This window comes from Mirounga angustirostris, unplaced genomic scaffold, assembly GCF_029215605.1.
Source record: "Mirounga angustirostris isolate CCGP_5_RB_7025 unplaced genomic scaffold, mMirAng1.0.hap1 SCAF_5, whole genome shotgun sequence".
Classification (NCBI taxonomy): domain Eukaryota; kingdom Metazoa; phylum Chordata; class Mammalia; order Carnivora; family Phocidae; genus Mirounga; species Mirounga angustirostris.
The window spans coordinates 61,970,600-61,990,635 of record NW_026991713.1 but is presented as its reverse complement, the minus strand read 5'-3'; the positions used below and the strand labels follow the sequence as shown (position 1 = coordinate 61,990,635).

General features: G+C 50.3%; 1 protein-coding gene across 1 annotated transcript in view; it reads right to left on the bottom strand.

Annotated features, from left to right (window-relative positions):
- The window catches only part of GALNT6 (polypeptide N-acetylgalactosaminyltransferase 6), a 39,311-nt gene that overhangs the window by 10,878 nt on the left and 8,397 nt on the right, over positions 1–20,036 (bottom strand). Inside the window, exons 3-8 of the mRNA XM_045868252.3 lie at positions 19,549–19,610; positions 16,185–16,778; positions 14,216–14,388; positions 4,855–5,004; positions 3,583–3,817; positions 248–365 (exon numbers count right to left, since the gene is read on the bottom strand). Coding sequence (XP_045724208.1) covers positions 248–365; positions 3,583–3,817; positions 4,855–5,004; positions 14,216–14,388; positions 16,185–16,675 — 1,167 coding nt within the window. The 5' untranslated portion in view covers positions 16,676–16,778; positions 19,549–19,610. The remainder of the gene's footprint in view (positions 1–247; positions 366–3,582; positions 3,818–4,854; positions 5,005–14,215; positions 14,389–16,184; positions 16,779–19,548; positions 19,611–20,036) is intronic.

Genomic DNA, 20,036 nt, shown 5'->3' with positions numbered 1-20,036 from the left:
TCCTGTCCCTCTGAGGAGTTCCGCTCAGGAATTTGTTCCGAGTTGTCCAATCTGATTCTCAAAGCCCTCCTGCCACGGACGGGGGTGGAGGGAGCAAAGGAGAGGTGCCTCCAGGACGGGAAACAAACACCCTTTAAGTCCAGTTCCAGCTGTAATATCCCCGAGGCTGCCATGGCCTGAGAGACAGGGGCTCAGTCTGTCCCCTGGGCCGTGGCGGCTCCCCCCACGAAGCCCTCTTCACTCTCACCCGGAAGGACATTTCCACGTTCTCCCCTCCCCAGATCTCCATCTGATTATCATAGGTACCGATGTGCTCAAAGTAGGACTTGGAGATGGAGAAGAGGCCGCCGGCAAACGTCGGGGATCTGGAGAGACAGAGGGAGAAGCATGTGCATCTCTGGAGCGGGGGAAGACGAGCAGAAGCCTGGTGTGGAAAGCTGTGGACTTGGTGCTAGGCTACCACCCGCCGCCTCCGTTACCCCCCCGCCCCCTGCCTTCTTTCTTCTTTCCCTCTTCCACTAACTTACGCACTCAGCAAACACGTACGGAGCTTTATTGTGTTCTTCCCACCTTCTGGGACCAGGTCAAGGAGAGATGGCATTATCATCACTCTCTTTGAAAAGGCACCGGTTCGTTCGTTCCAGGCAGGAAATGTCAAACCCGGGCCACCAGGACCCATGCGGCACGTTAGTCACGCAGCCGAGAAAGCTCTCGGTGGCCGAGAGCTCAGTCTAGCAGCCGACGGGAGAGGCGCCGTCGTTTGCTTTTTGGCAGCAAAGTTCCTAGAGCATTGTAGATACTCAGTTATCAGAAACTGTGTGAATCCGTCTTCAGAAAGGGGATTCAAACCATGAACGAATGAATATTATGACCTGGGTGGACCCCATTCTATTTCAGAATCCCTGGTCCTAGTCAGGGACTAGAGAGCCATGGTGTTAGGAGGGCCTAGTCCTGCTACAGGAGAAATTTTAGTTTTGGGGAAAGCCGCCGGCTGCTTTGAGCGGAGGAAACTGAGGAAGGGGGTGCTCCTGGAAACAGAGGAGGAAGTGAGGTGAAATTCCGCTCAGTTTGGACTAATGGGAGCACTGGGATGTTCCAAGGAGCTTCTGGCTTTCAGACAAAGGCAGGGAGGCGCAGATCCACTGTAAGCGAAATTGGCAAAAAAAGGTCTCATTCCTAGAACTCACGGAGCACGTTGCTCATAAGAGAGCCTGGGCTAAGGTTTGAGGGTGGGGTCGGAGCCCGAGGAAGACAGCGGCAGGGGCCTATAAAGAATCATTAGCTGTGGGCGTCTGCTCCTGGCCAGCCTGGCTTGGATAGGGCTTTGCTGCCCTCGGTGGGTGGCTCAGGGTGCTACGCTCAAGAGGAGACTGAAACCTTCTCTGTAAATCCAGAACCTGTCAAGGTGCTTTACACACAGCAAGGGCTCAGTCAAGTGTTCACCGGACTGACTGGTCAAGGAGCCTGACCTTGGCATTACCCTGTGGCTGCGCTCGTCGCTTCCAAGTAGGAGTTGGCTCCCAGGGCCACTTTCTGGAAGGAATTTCACTCAGAAGACTCTCATGCTCAGGCAGGCTTTCTGTCGCTGGTTCTGGCCTCTCCCAGGCCTTCTAAGGCCCCCCACCCCCACCCCAAATAAGTCCTGGAAAGGCTCAGAGAGCCCTGGGACTTCAGATGAGCACTTTGGAGCTAATCCGCTTCTTCTTGAGGGTCTCCCTGATCTGGGCCTATTTCTTGGCCTTGAGAGGGCTCTCTGACCAAGAAGGCACTGACAAATTACCTCTGAGGATAAACCCTACCTGGGGACTTCACTGCAGACCCACACCCAACGCACCTCAGGCAACACCCTGTACTTCCTGGGTCCTTTACCTCTCCTCTTAGGCACCCGCTAGCTTTGAGAACGGAGGATGGGAGGGTACTCCCCACAGGCCTCCTGGTGGGGTACGATGCAAAATGCCTGGGAAAAGCCATGCATATGGCCAGGGCGCTTATACGAGGGAGCAAATCCATTCCTCAAACACTGGAGCTTTGTCTTCTAGTTGCGTGGTCCTCGCACATTGGAGCAGGGGACAGCAGTGATGGGCAGGGGCCAGGTGCCCTGGCCCTGACTGTGCCACTGTGTGCCTGGCCCCCAGTTTGGGGGAGGGGGGCTCTGTTGCTGTGCATACCAAACAAAAGACATCTATGAAACAAGCAGAGGGTCAACAGGGACTTCCGATCTCTTTTCTCTCTCCTGTCTTCTCTTTTCTTTTTTCCCCTCTTCAGTTGCTCCTTTTCCTCCTTTTAATGGAGACAGAGCAAGCTGGCTGTTCAGGATCCATGGGATTCCTCCCTGTGGCACCCACAGGGTCCACTCTACTGAGGCTCTGGGCGGCATTTCTTAGGATCTGGGCCTGTGGTGGGGGAGGAAGTCCAACCCTCCTCCTTTCAAGCCTTCCCTCTTACCTCTCTGCTCACTGGATCCCCAACCTCTGCTGCCTCCATCCCTGATGCATATTCAGTTAAGTTTCCTGGCCAGTATGGAAAAACAATGGCACAGACCATCCAAAACCAGAGGATTCTCTACAAGTCACTCCCCAACTCAGGTTGGCTGAGACATCTGTTAAAATAAACTTGTGGGGGTGCCTGGCTGGCTCAGGCAGCAGAGCACGCGACCCTTGGTCTCAGGGTCGTGAATTCAAGCCCCATGTTGGGTGTGGAGCCTACTTAAAAAATAAATAAAATAAAATAAACTTGTGGTTTCTGACAGCGCCCATGGGCAATCTGGAGGGGGAAGGACAGGGTGGGTGAACGAGGGGCTGACCCAGCTGGGCATTAAACAGTGGGTAAACTTTCAAGTATCTGCCCTTTAGCTCAGGGGTGGGCCCACAAAGGCCTACGGGCCAAAGCTGGCCTGACTTCATAAGGTGCTGGGCAAAGAATGATTTTTACACTTTCAAACGGTGGTTAAACCAAAACAAACCAACAAGGAAGAATATGCAACAGACTATATGTAGCTGGCAGAACCCAAACGACTTGCTGTCTGGCCCTCTACCGGAGAAGTTCAGGGTACCTGTAACAAACTGCAAACAGCAGAACACATGTCTAGTTGCCTTCAATATGTTTTCAGTCCTTTCAAAGATACTGACCCGGGAGTACAAGGCCCCCTATTATAAGGGCGATTTAAAAGTGGCCTCTACCCTCCATCTCTCGGTACCTCTGCACACACCTGTCATGGTCTTCCACGTGTGGGGAGGAATAAAAAGACAAACTACATAAAGCCCTCAGTCAGTGCCTGGCACACAGTAAGTGGTGAAGAAGAGCAGTCGGTCATAGTGGGAGGCAGTGCAGGGCTGCGGTTAGGGGCGTGAGCTTTGGATCCTTATTCCACCAGGTGCTAGCCACATCATCTGAGGCCGACTGCTCATCCCTAGGAGGCTGTGTTCTCCCCTGTAAAAGAGGCTAATCCTAGCATCCACCGCGGAGGGGATGAGGAGTAACGAAACTATATCAAGTGTTTCGTGGCGTGCCTGATAAATGTGGATCTAAGATGGCCTGGGTCCCTGGAAGCCAGCGTGGGGCTCAGCAGGCTATGGTCCTTACTTGATGGGGTAGGTCTCATCCTTGCGCCTCTGCTTCTCATGGGCGGGGAGAGTCTCCCAGCCAAAGGTCAGGCTCCAGTCAAAGTTGCCACGGCTGTGGACTCTGCCCCTCTGGACGGGCTTGGAGAACTCAAAAGTGTTCAGGTCGATGGTGACGATGTCTGGGCTTACCACCGCCGTCTCTTCCTCAGCAATGCGAGCCAGGAGGGGCTCCAGCCAGCCGTGGAAGCACTCACCTGCAGGCCGGGTCCAGGAGACAGCAGTCAGGGTCGTGCCACAGCTGAGCCCAGGCCCCACACCAAGAGGGAGACTCAGGAGGACAAGAGAACCTTCCCCACATTCCCTAGTGTTAGAGAAATACAGACGAGTGCCACAGTTGTAGAATGCATAGAGATATCTCCTGAGACCCTCCTATCCACCCCGCTCACCCAACCAAAAGGTGGAGGTAACTTTGAAGGGAAGAATGGAAGTCTCAGGTGAGTAACCCAAATGATCAACTCAAATGATCCAAAGCACAGGGAAGAACCTGGATGGGTGACCTTTCAGGGTTTCCAGCCTATCCACTGAATCAGCCTTCCCCACCCAAGTGTGGACTTCAGAAGGGGGTGTCCCCTCTTCCAGGGAGACCGCACCTCAAGCTTCAGCTCCAGTTGTGGAATAATAATCCCTTTCGCTAGACTAGCCCTTTGAGATTTTCAGTGAACTATATAGATTACTTTATTTGGCCCTTGGAGTAGTAATTCTGTTGGTAAGTAAGGTTGGTATCCTCATTCCCACTTTACAAATGGGGAAACTGAGGCTCAGTTACTGGCAGAGCCAGAAGGCAAACCCAGGTCTCCTGACTCCGAGTCTAGAGCTTTCCCTAATACATATCACCGCTTTCAGGGAACAATTTCTTTCCAGACAACAGTGGGGAGGTGTTTGGGTTGGGGGCAAAGAGGAGGTCTTTTTGGCTCCACGTGGCCCTATGGGAAAGCTCCATACAAACTAGTTCCCAGTGGTGACAGGAGGCCTCTTTGAGGGGCTGAGCTCAGAACGAGGTACAGAGCAAGCAAGGAAGACAGAGGGGAGTCTGGGGCTCCAGAGCACATCCTTGGGATTGGGATGAGAAGAGGGCACGAGAAGCTAGCTAAAGTGGGTCCCAAGCCGCCTTTAATCCCAGAGCAGCAGGGGCCTTGGTGATGCCCTGGCTCTTTGTTCCGCCGGAGAGCGGGGCAGGGGCTCGGACCACCCTCGGGCCTCCTGGGTGCCAGGCTGGTCCCCTTGTACTCACAGTGGGCATCCAGGAAGGTGAGCACCTCCGCCTGGGCCACGCTGGCCCCCAGCAGCCGGGCGGTGATCAAGCCCTTCCGCTCCTCCTGCCGCACCACCCTCACGACCTGCAGCTTCTTCACGTACTGCTCCAGTTGCTCCTTTAAGTAGTCTGGAAGGGACAGTGTCCTTGGTGCCGGCTCACCACTGGGTGGCACACCTCACCCCCACCGTGAGCCAGGCTGGGTGCTCTCGGGCCTCCTGCCGGCCCGAGCACCTGCTGAACGAGGCAATTCCGTGGGCACCAAAGGTCGGGAGAAGGTGGAAGCAGGAAGCCCTGGGTGTGCCAGCACCCCATGCCACCCCAAACCCCCCATGCCAGGAGCCTGGCTCTGTGGGCCGATCCTGGGCCTGTTTACCTAGGAACCTCCGCTACTCTCTGAGCCTGGACCTCGAAGTTGTGTTTCTTTGGTCTCAAATCAACTACAAACATCTGCCAAAGGCTCTCAGCTGCCCCTGGGTCTCAGCATCTTCTCAGCCACCATCTTTTGGAACTGTGATTCCAGCCTCCTCTCTTTTCCACACCCGGGGGTTGTGGCCATCCTTTCTCAGGATCTATGACTCCCTGTCTCCCAGGCTCTTCTGAGTGAGCGGACAGGGAGAGCACACATAAATGCTGATTTCTGGCTTGGCTGGGCCAGCAGCAAGAAGTCATACTCTGATCCTCTTTATTAACTCCTCTGCATGAAGAAATCTTTAAGAAGATGAAAAGATACTGAGCAGCTTTTTAATTAAATTAACAAAAAAATGTACCAAGTGTCGGGCCTGTGCCGGGTGCAGGGGGTGAGCCTGCCGCCCAGGGAAGTGGCGACTGCAGGTAGGTGATCAGTGACCCCCCCAGAGGTCGTGCAGGACTGGGGGAGCCTGCAGTGGGCGCAACCATCCTGAATCTGGGGTTTGGGGGAGGATAACTCCGCTGAGATCTCCAGCTCCTTCAGAGTAGGGGGCTTACTTCATGACCCTGCTATTCATTCTGAAATCTTCAGGGCTTTATTTTATTTTTTTTTCTTCAGGGCTTTAAAAATAGCTCTCTTCTGGGGCACCTGGGTGGCTCGGTCGTTAAGTGTCTGCCTTCGGCTCGGGTCATGATCCCAGGGTCCTGGGATCGAGCCCCACCTCGGGCTCCCTGCTCCGCGGGAAGCCTGCTTCTCCCTCTCCCACTCTCCCTGCTTGTTCCTGCTCTCACTATCTCTCTCTCTCTCTGTCAAATAAATAAAATCTTAAAAAAAAAATAGCTCTCTTCTGAAACAATCCATCTTGAAACACATTCTGAATCTTACTTATGGTTTATTCACCACTATATGGTTTATCTGTGCCGTGGTTCTGTTCCCGACTATGTAGAATAGAGTGGCCTAGAGTTTGAGCTTTCTGTTTGGGGCTGTGGGATCAGCCCAGTGCTTAGGCCTTGCTTCAAATGCAGTGTTATACAACTGTGGGGCCTGAAATCAATTAATTTTGTGTGTGATTGATTTCTCTCCCTCCTCCCTCCCTCCCTCTCTCTCTCTCTCACACACACACATACACTATGCCCTAATACTTGAGCACCTACCATGTGCCCGCCATTGAACTGGGTGCTTACATGCTGACTTTCTTACCTAATCTTTTCTATGAAGATTAAAATGTTCTGAAATCTGGGTATTGTCCCTGATGTTTAGGAGTCAAAATTGGCCTCATGTGGCAGCTGCAGTCCAGGACTCCGCAAGCAGGTGCTAACACACTGCCCAGACATTACCCAGGGCGGGGACGGGCCAGGTCTGGGTGTTGTCCTCAAGAAGCTCCTGGACTCATAATCCAACTACAGCCCCAAGTGCTGGCTCTAACAGGAAATAGGAGGGAAGAATGCCAACGAGGAGCCTCACCTTCTCAGCATGGCTGATGTTTCCCCTGAGAACTCGCTTAACTGTGCTCAGAGGAAGTACATGGTGGTGGAGATAACCCAAGGACAAAGCATCATAGGAAGTGGGTTTTGTGGTAAGAGACTGAGAAGCACTGAACTGTGAACCCCAGGGGGTGCTAAGCTCTACAAAGCCCTTCTCCAACGCCTTCCTTCCAGTCTCAGGTTATTAGGCTGGACCTGGGGATTCTGAGCATGAGCCCCAGCCCTGGACCCACTGAACATCTGCCCCAGAGATGCGTATAGCAGAGCTGAGTGTGGAGACACAGGCGGAACCATCCATACTTTCTTATGTCCCCCAGACGTTCACCTCCTAATTCCGGTTCAACAACCCACCACCCCAGTCCAGCTCCATTCCTCATGACTGGAGTCTATGAGACTCCTGTGACCTCGAACACACATGCATTATTCAGTCCCATGGTTTGAAATAGCATCTATATGTAGGTGGCTCCTAGGTCTTTTCTCCTGGCCTTGCCATCTGCACTTGGGTGTCTAACAGAACCACAAACCTAACACGCCCAACATGGATCCAGATTGCCTGCCAACCTGCCCCCTCTCGTCTCCCCGTGTCAGGATGTGGTACCAGCATCCTCCAGCTGCTTTAACCTGGGAGTCATGCTGGACTCTTCCCTTTTCTCACCCACCACAGTCAGTCCATCAGCCAGTACTGATGCTCATGCTCTGTCTCTCAAATAAATAAATAAATCTTAAAAAAAAAGAAAAAAGAAAAAAAGAATAAAATACCTAGGAATAAATTTAACCAAAGAGGTGAAAGACCTGAAAACTAAAAGACATTGTTGAAAGAAATCACAGATGATACAATTAAATGGAAAGATATGCCATGCTTTGGATTGGAAGAATTAATATTGTTAAAATGTCCTTACTATCCAAAGCAATCTACAGATTCAGTGCAGTCCCTATCAAAATACCAATAGCACTTTTCACAGCACTAGAACAAATAATTCTAAAATTTGCATGGAACCACAAAAGATCTTAAATAGCCAAACCAAGCTTGAGAAAGAATAACAAAGATAGAGATATCAAAATTCCAGATTTCAAACTGCAAGTTATAGTGTTCAAAGCACAAAAACAGACACATAGATCAATGGAACAGAATACAGTCCAGAAATAAACCCATGCTTATACGCTCAATCTATGACAAAGGAGGCAAAATATACAATGCAGAAAAAAATATAGTCTCTTCAATAAATGGTGTTGGGAAAACTGGACAGCTACATGCAAAAGGATGAAATTGGACCACTTTCTTTCTTTCTTTTTTTTTTTAAGATTTTATTTATTTATTTGATAGAGAGAGACACAGTGAGAGAGGGAACACAAGCGGGGGGAGTGGGAGAGGGAGAAGCAGGCTTCCCGCGGAGCAGGGAGCCCGATGCGGGGCTCGATCCCAGGACCCTGGGATCATGACCTGAGCTGAAGACAGACGCTTAACGACTGAGCCACCCAGATCCCCCGAAACTGGACCACTTTCTTACACCATACATAAAAATAAAATCAAAATGGGTTAAAGGCCCAAATGTAAGACCTGAAACCATAAAATTCCTAAAACAAACAAACAAACAAACAAAAAAACCCAGGCAGTAATTTCTTGGACATCAACTTCAGCAATATTTTTCTGGATATGTCTCCCCAAGCAGGGGAAACAAAAGCAAAAATAAACAATTGGGACTACAACAAACCACAAGGCTTTTGTACAGAGAAGGAAACCATCAACAAAATGAAAAGGCAACCACTAAAAGGGAGACGATATTTGCAAATGATATATCCAATAAAGGGTTCATATCCAAAATATATAAAAAACTCATACAACTCAACACCAAAACCCAAATAATCAGATTAAAAAGTGGGCAGAGGACCCGAATAGACAATTTTCTAAAGAAGACACACAGATGGCCAACAGACACATGAAAAAAAGATGCTCAATATCACTCATCATCAGGGAAATGCAAATCAAAACCACAATGAGATACCATCTCACACCAGTCAGAATGGCTAGTACCAAAAAGACAAGAAATAAGTGTTGGTGAGGATGAGGAGAAAAGGGAACCCTGTGCACTGTTGGTGGGAATGTACATTGGTGCGGCCCACTGTGGAAAATAGTATGGAGGGTCCTCAGAAAACTGAAAAGAGAAGTACCAAACGATCCATTAATTCTGTTTCTGGGTATTTACCCGAAGAAAACAAAAGCTCTAATTTGAAAAGGTGTATGCACCCCTGTGTATATTGCAGCATTATTTACAATAGCCAACGTATGGAAGCAACCTAAGCGTCCATCGATTGATGAATGCATAAAGATGTGGTGTATATACACAATAGAATATTGCTCAGCCATGAAAAATAATGAAATCTTGCCATTTGTGGCAACATAGATGGACCTAGAGGGTACAACACAGTGAAATAAGTCAGTCAGAGAAAGACAAATACTGTATGATTTCACTCATATGTGGAATCTAAAGATTTTATTTATTTATTTATTTTAGAGAGAGAGAGAGAGCACGAGTTGGGGGAGGAGCAGAGGAAGAGGGACAAGCAGACTTCCTGCTGAGCAGGGAGCCCAATGTGGGGCTTGATCCCACAACCCTATGATCATGACCTGAGCTGAAATCAAGAGTTGGAGGACACTGAAGACATTATGCAAAGGGGAATAAACCAGAAACAAAAGGACAAATACTGAATAATTCCACTTATATGAGGTACTTAGTCAAATTCATAGAGACAGAAAAGTAGAATAGGGGTTGACAGGGGCTGGGGGAAGGAGGGATGAGGGCGTCATTGTCTAAAGGGTACAGAGTTTCAGTTTGGGAAGATGAGGGAGTTCTGGTGATGGATGGTTTCACAACAATATGAAGGTATTAAATGCCACTGAAGGGTGCACTTAAAAATGGTTAAGATGGTAAATTTTATGTTATGCATATTTTACCACACACACATACACAGGAAAAATCCAAACACTGACCACTGCTTACAAAGGTCTTGGGACTCAGTTTTGTTCATCTCTTAAACTCACTTTGTACCAGTGTTCTTCTTGTCTCTTTGCTCACTGCAGCCCTATGGCCTTATTTCTGCTCCAATAACACACCTAGCCTCAGGGCCTTTCCACTGGCCATTCCCTTTACAGCAGACCAGCCAGAGTAGCCCTTCCTGGCTACCTTGGTTAAAAGAGCTCCCTGAATATTCACTAGCCCATCATCCTGCATTCTTTTTCTTTTTCCTCTAATTTAATTTCTTCAGAGTACTTACTATCTGAAATTATTTATTTTCTGTCTTTCCCATTAAAAAAGTTAACTCTAAGAAGATAGAGACCTTGCCTAGCCTGTTCACTGCTGTAGCCCCATGGGCCCGCATAGGGTGTGGTGCCTGGTAGGTAACTAAAAAAAAATACTTATTAAGCAAATCAGTGAACGCCTGCCTTTGTTTACTCTTCTCTTGTGGGCTGTCCCACTCTTCCTTGGCTTCTGAAAAGGCTAGAAAAGAACAACAGAAAAGCCTTTCTTGTAGGCAGGATTTCCTCACTCATTTTTCCTGTTTTGTTTGTTTTTATTCTGTTTTCATGCCCATCTGTGTTCTATTCAGCCTTGAATCTAACTGCAACTGGGAAATTTTTCTTGATTAATCCATTTGGAAGGATAAAAGGAGAAATAAACAAGTATGACACCCTTTGGGAGTGTTCCACGATTCACTGGTCCACATAGAACACATGGACACAGGGCCGAATTTTCAAACCTAAGTCAAGATTCACTGTTGGCCACTTTCCATTTCCAGGTGTAAGGAGGAGACTGGCAGATGAAATTAACATAATTTCTCGATGGGCAGAAACAGAAGGAAACAGCGAAATGGAAACTTCCCCGGAAAATCCAGGACCCAGAGTTACTATCGAGAGGACTTCTTACATTATAAAACACGTATACAGGTAAAGCAACTTTACCTGTTGAAATACACACTGGAAGTTGTAATTCGACTAAAATCAGAGGCTTTGAACAATTCCCAACTTGCATTACTTAGGAGTTTAGGAGGCCACGAGAGGACCTGCCACTCCGATTCTAAGCAGCATGGGGAAATAGAAGTGGGGGAAATCTTGAGCTAATCCAAAGTGCTCCTCAAATGTCTCCTCCCCCAGGTTTCACAGTGTTTCCCGCCTCAGGGCCGCCCTTCCTTCTCTTCACCTCCCTCCCTTCCTCTAGCACCCCCCCCCTCCCCGCCACTGGTCACCATGACCTGCTCACTCCTCTCTCCCTGATGAACCTGCTCACTGAGGGTCCTGTTCACTTCCTGACACTCTGGGTTCTAGGTGTGTCTGCTTTCCTCCTATCCATCCCACAAATCCCCATAGGAGGGCGGCCTAGGTTCCCTCCCCCCTCAGGCTCCCCGATGGGCACGGCAGGGCTTTCAACACAGGGATGCCCTGTTGGGGGCACGGTGGACCGATGGGCCTCGAGGGCCCGTTTTGAGAAGCTTGTAGAGTGTGCCAGACCAGGAGTGGACCTGGCTGCTGAACGGGCCACACAGGAACGAAATTGGTGCCTGGGCTTCGGACTCCAAAGTGGGAAAGAAAAAAGTTCCCCAGCTTGGCACCAGGCCTCTTCCCACCCAGGCCAGTATCAAATGTCTGCATATACTCATGGTCCTACCTCTGCTTCTGGGCGGCAGGAGGGGATGGCAGAAGAGCATATGGACACACACAGCCCCTGTTTGTGTGTGCGTAACGAGAGCCAGTTAATCTGATCAAACGGTCAAATGTGGGACATGTTTTTTTTTTTTTTAAAGATTTTATTTATTTATTTGAGACAGAGAATGAGATAGAGCATGAGAGGGTCAGAGGGAGAAGCAGACTCCCCGCTGAGCAGGGAGCCCGATGCGGGACTCGATCCCAGGACTCCAGGATCATGACCTGAGCCGAAGGCAGTCGCTTAACCAACTGAGCCACCCAGGCGCCCAAATGTGGGAAATCTTATCCTGCTGTGGACCGTGGCGATTTCTGACCATGGATCTGAGCTTTTTCCTTTTCCCTGCGGAACTGAACACTGCTGAAAGCATCTCTAGGGTCCGAAAGCCCTCGAGGTGGGGTTGTTTATCGTAGGGTCCACGAATTCCCTGGAATTACATGCATCGGTCCCACGGCCCCTGTCCCCATTCTGGCCCATCATCCCACTCTCAGGTGACTCTAAGAACTTCCTCTCCGGAGTTGGAGTCCTCTGCCTCTCTTCCTGACACCTACCCTCCCCCAAAGCTGCCACCCTTCTAAGACGAGGTCATTCGCCAGCTTAAACACCTTCAGTGACTCTCATTTTTGTCCTAAATAAATACTTTTAGCATGGCACGAATGGCAATTCAACATCTTTTTAGTGTCATTTCCTACACCAAACCTAGCTTCATCCACATCAAACCTCTCAATTGTTCACAAACACACCTGTGTCTCTAGGACTCTGCTTGTGTCATTCTCTCCTCCGGGAACGCCCTTCAGCACCTCTTGTCCCTCCCCAGACGCGAGTGCTTCAAGGTCCTGCTTCCATCTGGCTTCCACCGCGGGCCACCCTCGGCATACCACGCAGAAATAACACCTGGCAGGGCGCCTGGGTGGCTCAGTCGGTTAGGCGGCTGCCTTCGGCTCAGGTCATGGTCCCGGAGTCCCGGGATCGAGTTCCGCATTGGGCTCCCTGCTCGGCGGGGAGCCTGCTTCTCCCTCTGCCTCTGCCTCTCTCTCTGTCTCTCATGAATAAATAAATAAAATCTTTAAAAAAAAAAAAAAAGAAATAACACCTGGCGACGCACCCTCATGGTGCACTGCTCCCATACAAAGAATAAACTGAGGGGCGCCTGGGTGGCTCAGTCGGTTAAGCGACTGCCTTCGGCTCAGGTCATGATCCTGGAGTCCCTGGATCGAGTCCCGCATCGGGCTCTCTGCTCCTTGGGAGCCTGCTTCTCCCTCTGACCCTCCCGCCTCTCATGTGCTCTCTCTCATTCTCTCTCTCTCAAATAAATAAATAAAATCTTCAAAAAAAAAAAAAAAAAGAAATAACACCTGGCGACGCACCCTCATGGCGCACTGCTCCCATACAAAGAATAAACTGAAACGAATGCTTATGGAGCTCTTACTCGATGCTAAGTACTCCGTGGCGCATGAATTATCGCTTTTATCCCCCATCTCTGATCCCTTGCCCGGCATGTGAGGGAGTCAACTGCCTTCATTTTTAGAAGAGGAAACCGAGGGGACGCCTGGGTGGCTCAGTCGGTTAAGCGTCTGCCTTCGGCTCAGGTCATGGTCCCGGAGTCCCGGGATCGAGTCCCGCATCGGGCTCTCTGCTCCTTGGGAGCCTGCTTCTCCCTCTGCCTCTGCCTCTCTCTCTGTCTCTCATGAATAAATAAATAAAATCTTTAAAAAAAAAAAAAAGAAATAACACCTGGCGACGCACCCTCGTGGCGCACTGCTCCCATACAAAGAATAAACTGAGGGGCGCCTGGGTGGCTCAGTTGTTAAGCGTCTGCCTTCGGCTTGGGTCATGATCCCAGGGTCCTGGGATCGAGTCCCACATCGGGCTCCCTGCTCCGCGGGAAGCCTTCCCTCTCTTGCTGTCTCTCTCTCTGTCAAATAAATAAATAAATAAAATCTTTAAAAAAAAAAAAAAAGAATAAACTGAAACGAATGCTTATGGAGCTCTTACTCGATGCTAAGTACTCCGTGGCGCATGAATTATCGCTTTTATCCCCCATCTCTGATCCCTTGCCCGGCATGTGAGGGAGTCGGCTGCCTTCATTTTTAGAAGAGGAAACCGAGGGGACGCCTGGGTGGCTCAGTTGTTAAGCGTCTGCCTTCGGCTCGGGTCATGATCCCAGGGTCCTGGGATCGAGTCCCACATCGGGCTCCCTGCTCCGCGGGAAGCCTGCTTCTCCCTCTCCCACTCCCCCTGCTTGTGTTCCCTCTCTTGCTGTCTTTCTCTCTGTCAAATAAATAAATAAATAAAATCTTAAAAAAAAAAAAAAAGAATAAACTGCAACGAATGCTTATGGAGCTCTTACTCGATGCTAAGTACTCCGTGGCGCATGAATTATCGCTTTTATCCCCCATCTCTGATCCCTTGCCCGGCATGTGAGGGAGTCGGCTGCCTTCATTTTTAGAAGAGGAAACCGAGGGGACGCCTGGGTGGCTCAGTCGGTTAAGCGTCTGCCTTCGGCTCAGGTCATGATCCCGGAGTCCCGGGATCGAGTCCCGCATCGGGCTCCCTGCTCGGCAGGGAGTCTGCTTCTCCCTCTGCCTCTGTCTCTCTCTCTGTCTCTCATGAATAAATAAATAAAATCTTTAAAAAAAAAAAAAAGAAGAGGAAACCGAGGTTCAGAGAGGTTAAGGATGTTGCCCTCCTTCCCAGAGGACCAGGGGAGACAGCGGCCCCCTGCTCAGGGCCCCCTCCAGCCTCACCGTCAGTGCTGGCGTCATCCACCAGGATGATCTCCTTCAGCAGCACGGCGGGGGCAGTGTGCAGCACGCTGAACACGGTCCGCAGCAGCGTGGACCAGGCCTCGTTGTGGAACACGATGATGACGCTGGTGGTGGGCAGTGCAGGGCAGCGGCGGAACTTCTGCTCGACACATCTAGAAGGATGGAGGTCCAGATCCAGCTCTGCAGGTCCCCGGGAGTGCCAGGGCTGAGAGGGCCCTGTCCATAGGTTGCCATCACCCTCCTCTGCTCTCCGTTGCGGTTGGGAGGAGCTGCTCCCTGCTCCTGGCTTCCTCTGATTTTCCACCGACTCTGAGCCTCTGCCCAGGTTCTAGCTAAACCCACTCCAAACCCCGTGGGCCCCACGGCGGGCTCGGTGCCCCAGCTGTGATGCGGAGGGCTCCCCTGCCCTCCCTCTGACTTCCCTCGTCTGCTCCCCACCCTGAGTTCCCAGGGCTGACTCTCTTCCTCAGTAATGTGTGTACTGTAAAAAGTGTAATCCAATCCAGAGGTCCCCGAGGGGAAGTAATAAAGGGCAAATTTGACATCTGAGAAAAGTGACTACAATTTCCGTACTCGGGGAGAGAAAAAGGCTCTTTTCTTTACAATTTACAGAGCTTCTCTAACCCATTTCCTCATTAATTCTCTGTAACCTGATACTACAATCACACTCAATTTCCTGTGACCTATTCTGTGTCTTCATCGACTCCAGCCACGCTGGGCATGTGGCCACGCCACCACACTCTTGACACTCTCCCTTGGGTGGGGGTGGGACAATGTGAATCCTAAACCTCAGGGAATCATGTGGCCTGACAGTCTTTCTATTTTTTCTCTCTCTCTTTTTTTAAGATTTTATTTTACTTACGAGAGAGAGAGAGAGAAGGAGCAGGGGGAGTGGCAGACGGAGAGGGAGAAGCAGGCTCCCTGCTAAGCAGAGAGCCCGATGTGGGGCTCGATCCCAGGACCCTGGGATCATGACTTGAGCCAACGGCAGACGCTTAACCGACTGAGCCACCCAGGTGCCCCCTGACAGCCTTCTTATTCCCCCTCTGCTGTCAGAGAGATTTCTATGGATCCTCCAGAAGAGACTCCCCAACTTCCTCCACTGGCTACCCTCCTGCCCTGCACCCCTCCCTGCTGAGGAGCTCCCGATAACTCCGAGTGGCTCCACCTTCTAGGACTTTAATACTTGGTCCAAGTCTGAGGCACCCTAGGGTCACAGCCCTAAGGAATCATGAACTCGAGGAAGGGGGCTGCCATGTGAGAAAAAGCCAGAAAGGGTCTAACTCTTGAGCTGGGCAAGACAAAATCTTTGACTTGAGGACAATGTGAGCACAGCCACGGCAGCCTCGGGGTGAGGGGGCTACAGCTCAGACACGCAAGGGCTGGTTCACGGCCCAGGACCGTGAGTATAAACGGCTTCACATGGAGGTTGGAATGAATTCCTGGTCCTGTGGCCCTTCACAGAGGGAAACCAGGAGGCGTGGGGATAGTCCTGACCATCTGGGCTGCTGTCTGGAAACGTCCCTTTCTCAACAGCTCAACGGCAGAGTCCCACAGGCTCTCGGGCAGGCCTCTGCGGAGGGCAAGGTCACCGAGTCTGCAGTCTGGAGCTGTCCCTCCCAGTTACCCTCGTGCCAGGTCCTGGTCCCAGGCCCTGAGCTCCTCCTTCTGGGTCCCAGGCCCTGAGCTCCTCCTCCTTCACAACTAGAATTTCATAACTGGTCATTCTACTGTCACGGTCTCCCCGGGCCTCTGGCCTGACCATGATACCAACCCTGAGGATAAGGGCACTGGTCAGGAAAAGAAGGGAGGGCTTAGCAGAAATCCTTGACCATATCACACAACCACCAGTAGCTCTTTACCTGGCCTTTGGCCCATGGCCATGACCACACCAGCCACACCTTTGGCCGAGCCCTGGCCTCACCCCAGGACTCTGGGGGCTACTTACTCAGGGGGTCGGGTGTCCGGCCCCAGGGCCCTCTGCAGGGAGATCCGGTCACTGGCAAAGGCATTGAAGCAGTGCTTCTTATAGCCTTCTTCCTTTTCCTGGGTCTCTAGGCGGGTCCACTTGTCCTTCTGAAACGCTTTCCCATCTGCCCCGGGGCCATTGGGATCCTGGGGTGGCCGTTCCCAGAAGGGCTTCAGCTCAGCTGCGGTGTAGAACCCAGGCAAGCAGGACTGGTTTGTGGAGACAGCTGTCTCCTGGGGCTCTGGAGCCCTGATCTGGAGCTTAGGCATCGAATCTCTAAGGTTGTTCATGGCCCCCAGCATGAGGTCCAGGACGTGATCCTTCTGGCTCACCAACGACTTCAGCCATGGTTTCTCGGTGGCCTGTTCCGAGCTGCTTACATCCCGGTGCAGGACGAAGAGGAAGAGCACAAAGGCCCCGCCCACCATGGCCAGGCGCAGGTGCATGTGGCGTCTGCGGAAGAGCCGCATCCTCGGGAGCCCACGGGGACCCTGGCTGGGTCAGCTCTGAGTGGGGGGCCCAACCCCAGAAATAGCTCGGTAGGGTGTGGTGGCTACACCTGGGGGCCTCAGCCTGAGAAGGGAAGGGATGAGAGAGAGAAATGAGCAAAGGCAGAGGTGTGGAGGGAGCCCGGGGGCTTGGGGTTTGAGTCCATGCTCTGCTGCCGAATGGTGACCACACCTAGGCCCAGTCACTTAACTCTTCTGGGCCTAAATTTCCTCTCTCCACAAGATGAGGAAACCAGACTCAGTGTTTCTCTCGTGCTCTAAGACTGTGACACTCATACATCTGGGATGACCAACCGACTGACTGCTGAAACTCTGCATGAAGAGGCTTAATCAACATAATCGCTTTGGGAAACAATGTGGCATTATCAAGCAAAATTTAAAATGTACCCACCCAGGGGTGCCTGGGTGGTGAGGTCGGTTAGGCCTCGGATTCTTGGTTTTGGCTCAGGTTATGATCTCAGGGTTGTGGGATCGAGCCCCACGTTGGGCTCTGCACTCAGTGGGGAGTCTGCTTGGGATTCTCTTTCCTGCTCCCTCTGCCCCTCTCCCCACTCTCTCTCTCTCTCAAATAATAAATAAATAAATCTTTTAGAAAAATTATGACGAAGAAAAAAATGTACACCCCCTATGACCCTGCAATTCTACCCCCAGTTTTACATCCCAGAGAAACTCCTGTGCCTATGAGCCAGGAGGCACGTAGGGGAAAGTTCCTAGCAGCGCTGACTAAAATGGCCAAAATTAGAAACAATGCCATGTCCACCCACAGAATGAACAAGTGTGAAATACCCGCAGCACAGAGTACTCTAGAGCAGTGACAATGCATGAGCAACTTCCACAAGCACTGCATGGGGCAATCGCTGAGGCCAGACAGTAGGCTGCAGCAAGATACGTACCGGACGAACCCACTTACAGAAAAGTCAAAAACCTGGAAAACTAAACATATTGTTTATGAACACAAAAATGAAGGGGTGGTCAAGCTAGAAAGAAAAATGAAGGGGAGGGATGCCTGGGTGGCTCAGTCATTAAGCATCTGGCTTCGGCTCATGTCATGACCCCAGGGTCCTGGGATCGAGCCCCACATCAGGCTCCCTGCTCAGCGGGAAGCCTGCTTCTCCCTCTCCCACTCCCCCTGCTTGTGTTCCTGCTCTCGCTATCTCTCTCTCCGTCAAATAAATAAATAAAATCTTTAAAAAAAAAAAAAGAAAAATGAAGGGGAAAAAGACTCTGAAGGAATAATAAAACCAAAATTTCTGGAGAGGGAGGAAAACGTATGGGAATAGAGCCCTACAGTGGACTTGAAAGTATTTTTTCTTAAGTGGATGGTGGCTGCTGGGGGAACTGTTATTCTCCACACCCTTACATGTATTTTATAAATATTCTTCTGTATCTTACTCATATTTAATTAAAAAACCAAAACAAACAAACAAACAAAAAACACTTGAGGTTCTATGACAACATCTTCTGGGCAGAAATGGGATTATGTGTTCATTGGCTTCCATCCTCAGGAACTTAGTCACATGGCTCAAAGGATGAGTGTAAAATTTTCTGTGGAGAACTCTGGAAGCATAAGCCTTTTTTTGTTGTTGTAGTTAGAGCTTTTATTTATTTACTTGGGTGAGCTAGAGTGCGTGCGTGCACTTACGCGAGCAAGTCAAGGGGGGGGTGACAAAGGGAGAGGGAGAAGCAGGCTCCCCGCTGAGCAAGGAGCCCCATACAGGACTGGATCCTGGGACCCTGGGATCATGACCTGAGCTGAACGCAGACGCTTAACCGACTGAGCCACCCAGGCGCCCGTGGAAGCATAAGGCTTATTGGTTAAATGTCAGATGTTGGTGGCAGGAGACCTGGGTACAAATCCCAGTTTTGCCCCTTCTAGTAACAATAGCACCTACTTGCTAGGGTTGGTTGTTGTAAGGATTAAAGCTCAATGAAATAATTCATGGAAGAAGTTTAGCAGTCTCTGGACATAGTAAGTTCTCAAAAAGTGTTAGTTTCCATTATTAGCATCTGTGTGTGCCTGCAACAAAGCAGTTCATCTCTCTAAGGCTCCATTTCCTCATCTAGAAAGTGGGGGTAACTAATACCTAACGCACAGGGTTGCAGTGAGGATGAAATCAGAGATAATGTACGTAAACTACTCAGCAGAGTGCCGGGCACGTACTAAGCCGTCAATAAATGCTATCAATTATTTCTATTATTATAATTAATAAATCCCTGCTCAGCTTCCCAGCAATTATCCTTGAGTACCTGGTCCTTGGCCAAAGCCACATTCATTACCTGTGGCATGTCTTGTTTAAAAGTAATGCCAGTTGAGCTCCTTAATGCTGTTATTTAAACACACAAGCTCCTTCCTGCCTGTGGAGAGAAGCCTGGTGTCTGGAGTCACTTGGATCTGGGGAATATGAGTCCATCTTGATCTCAAGAGGGAGCAGGGCTAGACAGGTGGTTTTCTTTTATCACAGCGGATTCAGCAGCATCATCAAAAGTCAAATAAAACCAAATCTCTTTGAGCAAGCGTTTTGTATCAGGAGTCGTCTAGGAGACGGGGGAGGAAATGTGTTCATTTGGCCAGCATTGTGAATGCCTGCTATATGTCAGGTACTCTGCCAGACGGGTGTGTGAAGTGGGAGCTTAGGTACCGAGTTAAGAATATTCAGGTTAGGACCTGCCAAACAAGACACAAGCCACGCCCACGGCATCAGCAGGTGGCTCCCCCAGCATCTGAGCTCCCACCTTGGGGAAGTGAAACCCATGGGGTCATTCTGACTGAAGGCCCAGTTTCAACACACCCACACAAAGGAAGAAGCAGAGGCACAAGATTTATTATTACTTACGGATCCCAGAAGCGAGGGGGCGCAATGAGCCGGGGGAAGGGCAATCCTTGGTCCGGGGCCACCTGCAAGCAGGAGAAAGAGATAGACGGCTAGCACCTCTACTCAAAGGCACTTGGGACAGAGGTCACTAACTTTTCTTGGGCTTAAGTCCTAAGTGGTTATTTTAAAAGGTGCCCCGCTAAAAGTAAAACGGGTAGGTATTCTAAACTCAAGTCCTTATCTAAACGTCCAGACTCTGCATGTGAGTAGGGTAATCATACTCGGTAAAATGCCGAGGCAGCAACTCAGAAAAACAAAGCTGTCTTTCTCAAAAGTTGTTTTCCTCGTCACAATGGGGCAGACAGAGATGAGCAAGTCCAGCCTTCAAGGAGCATAGAGTCAACTGGGAGAGTCAGATTTTTTTTTTTTTAATTGAAGTATAGTTGACCTGGGAAGTCAGATTTTAAATGGAGATCACCCAGTGAGACAGGCACCCTTGGTGCCCAGAA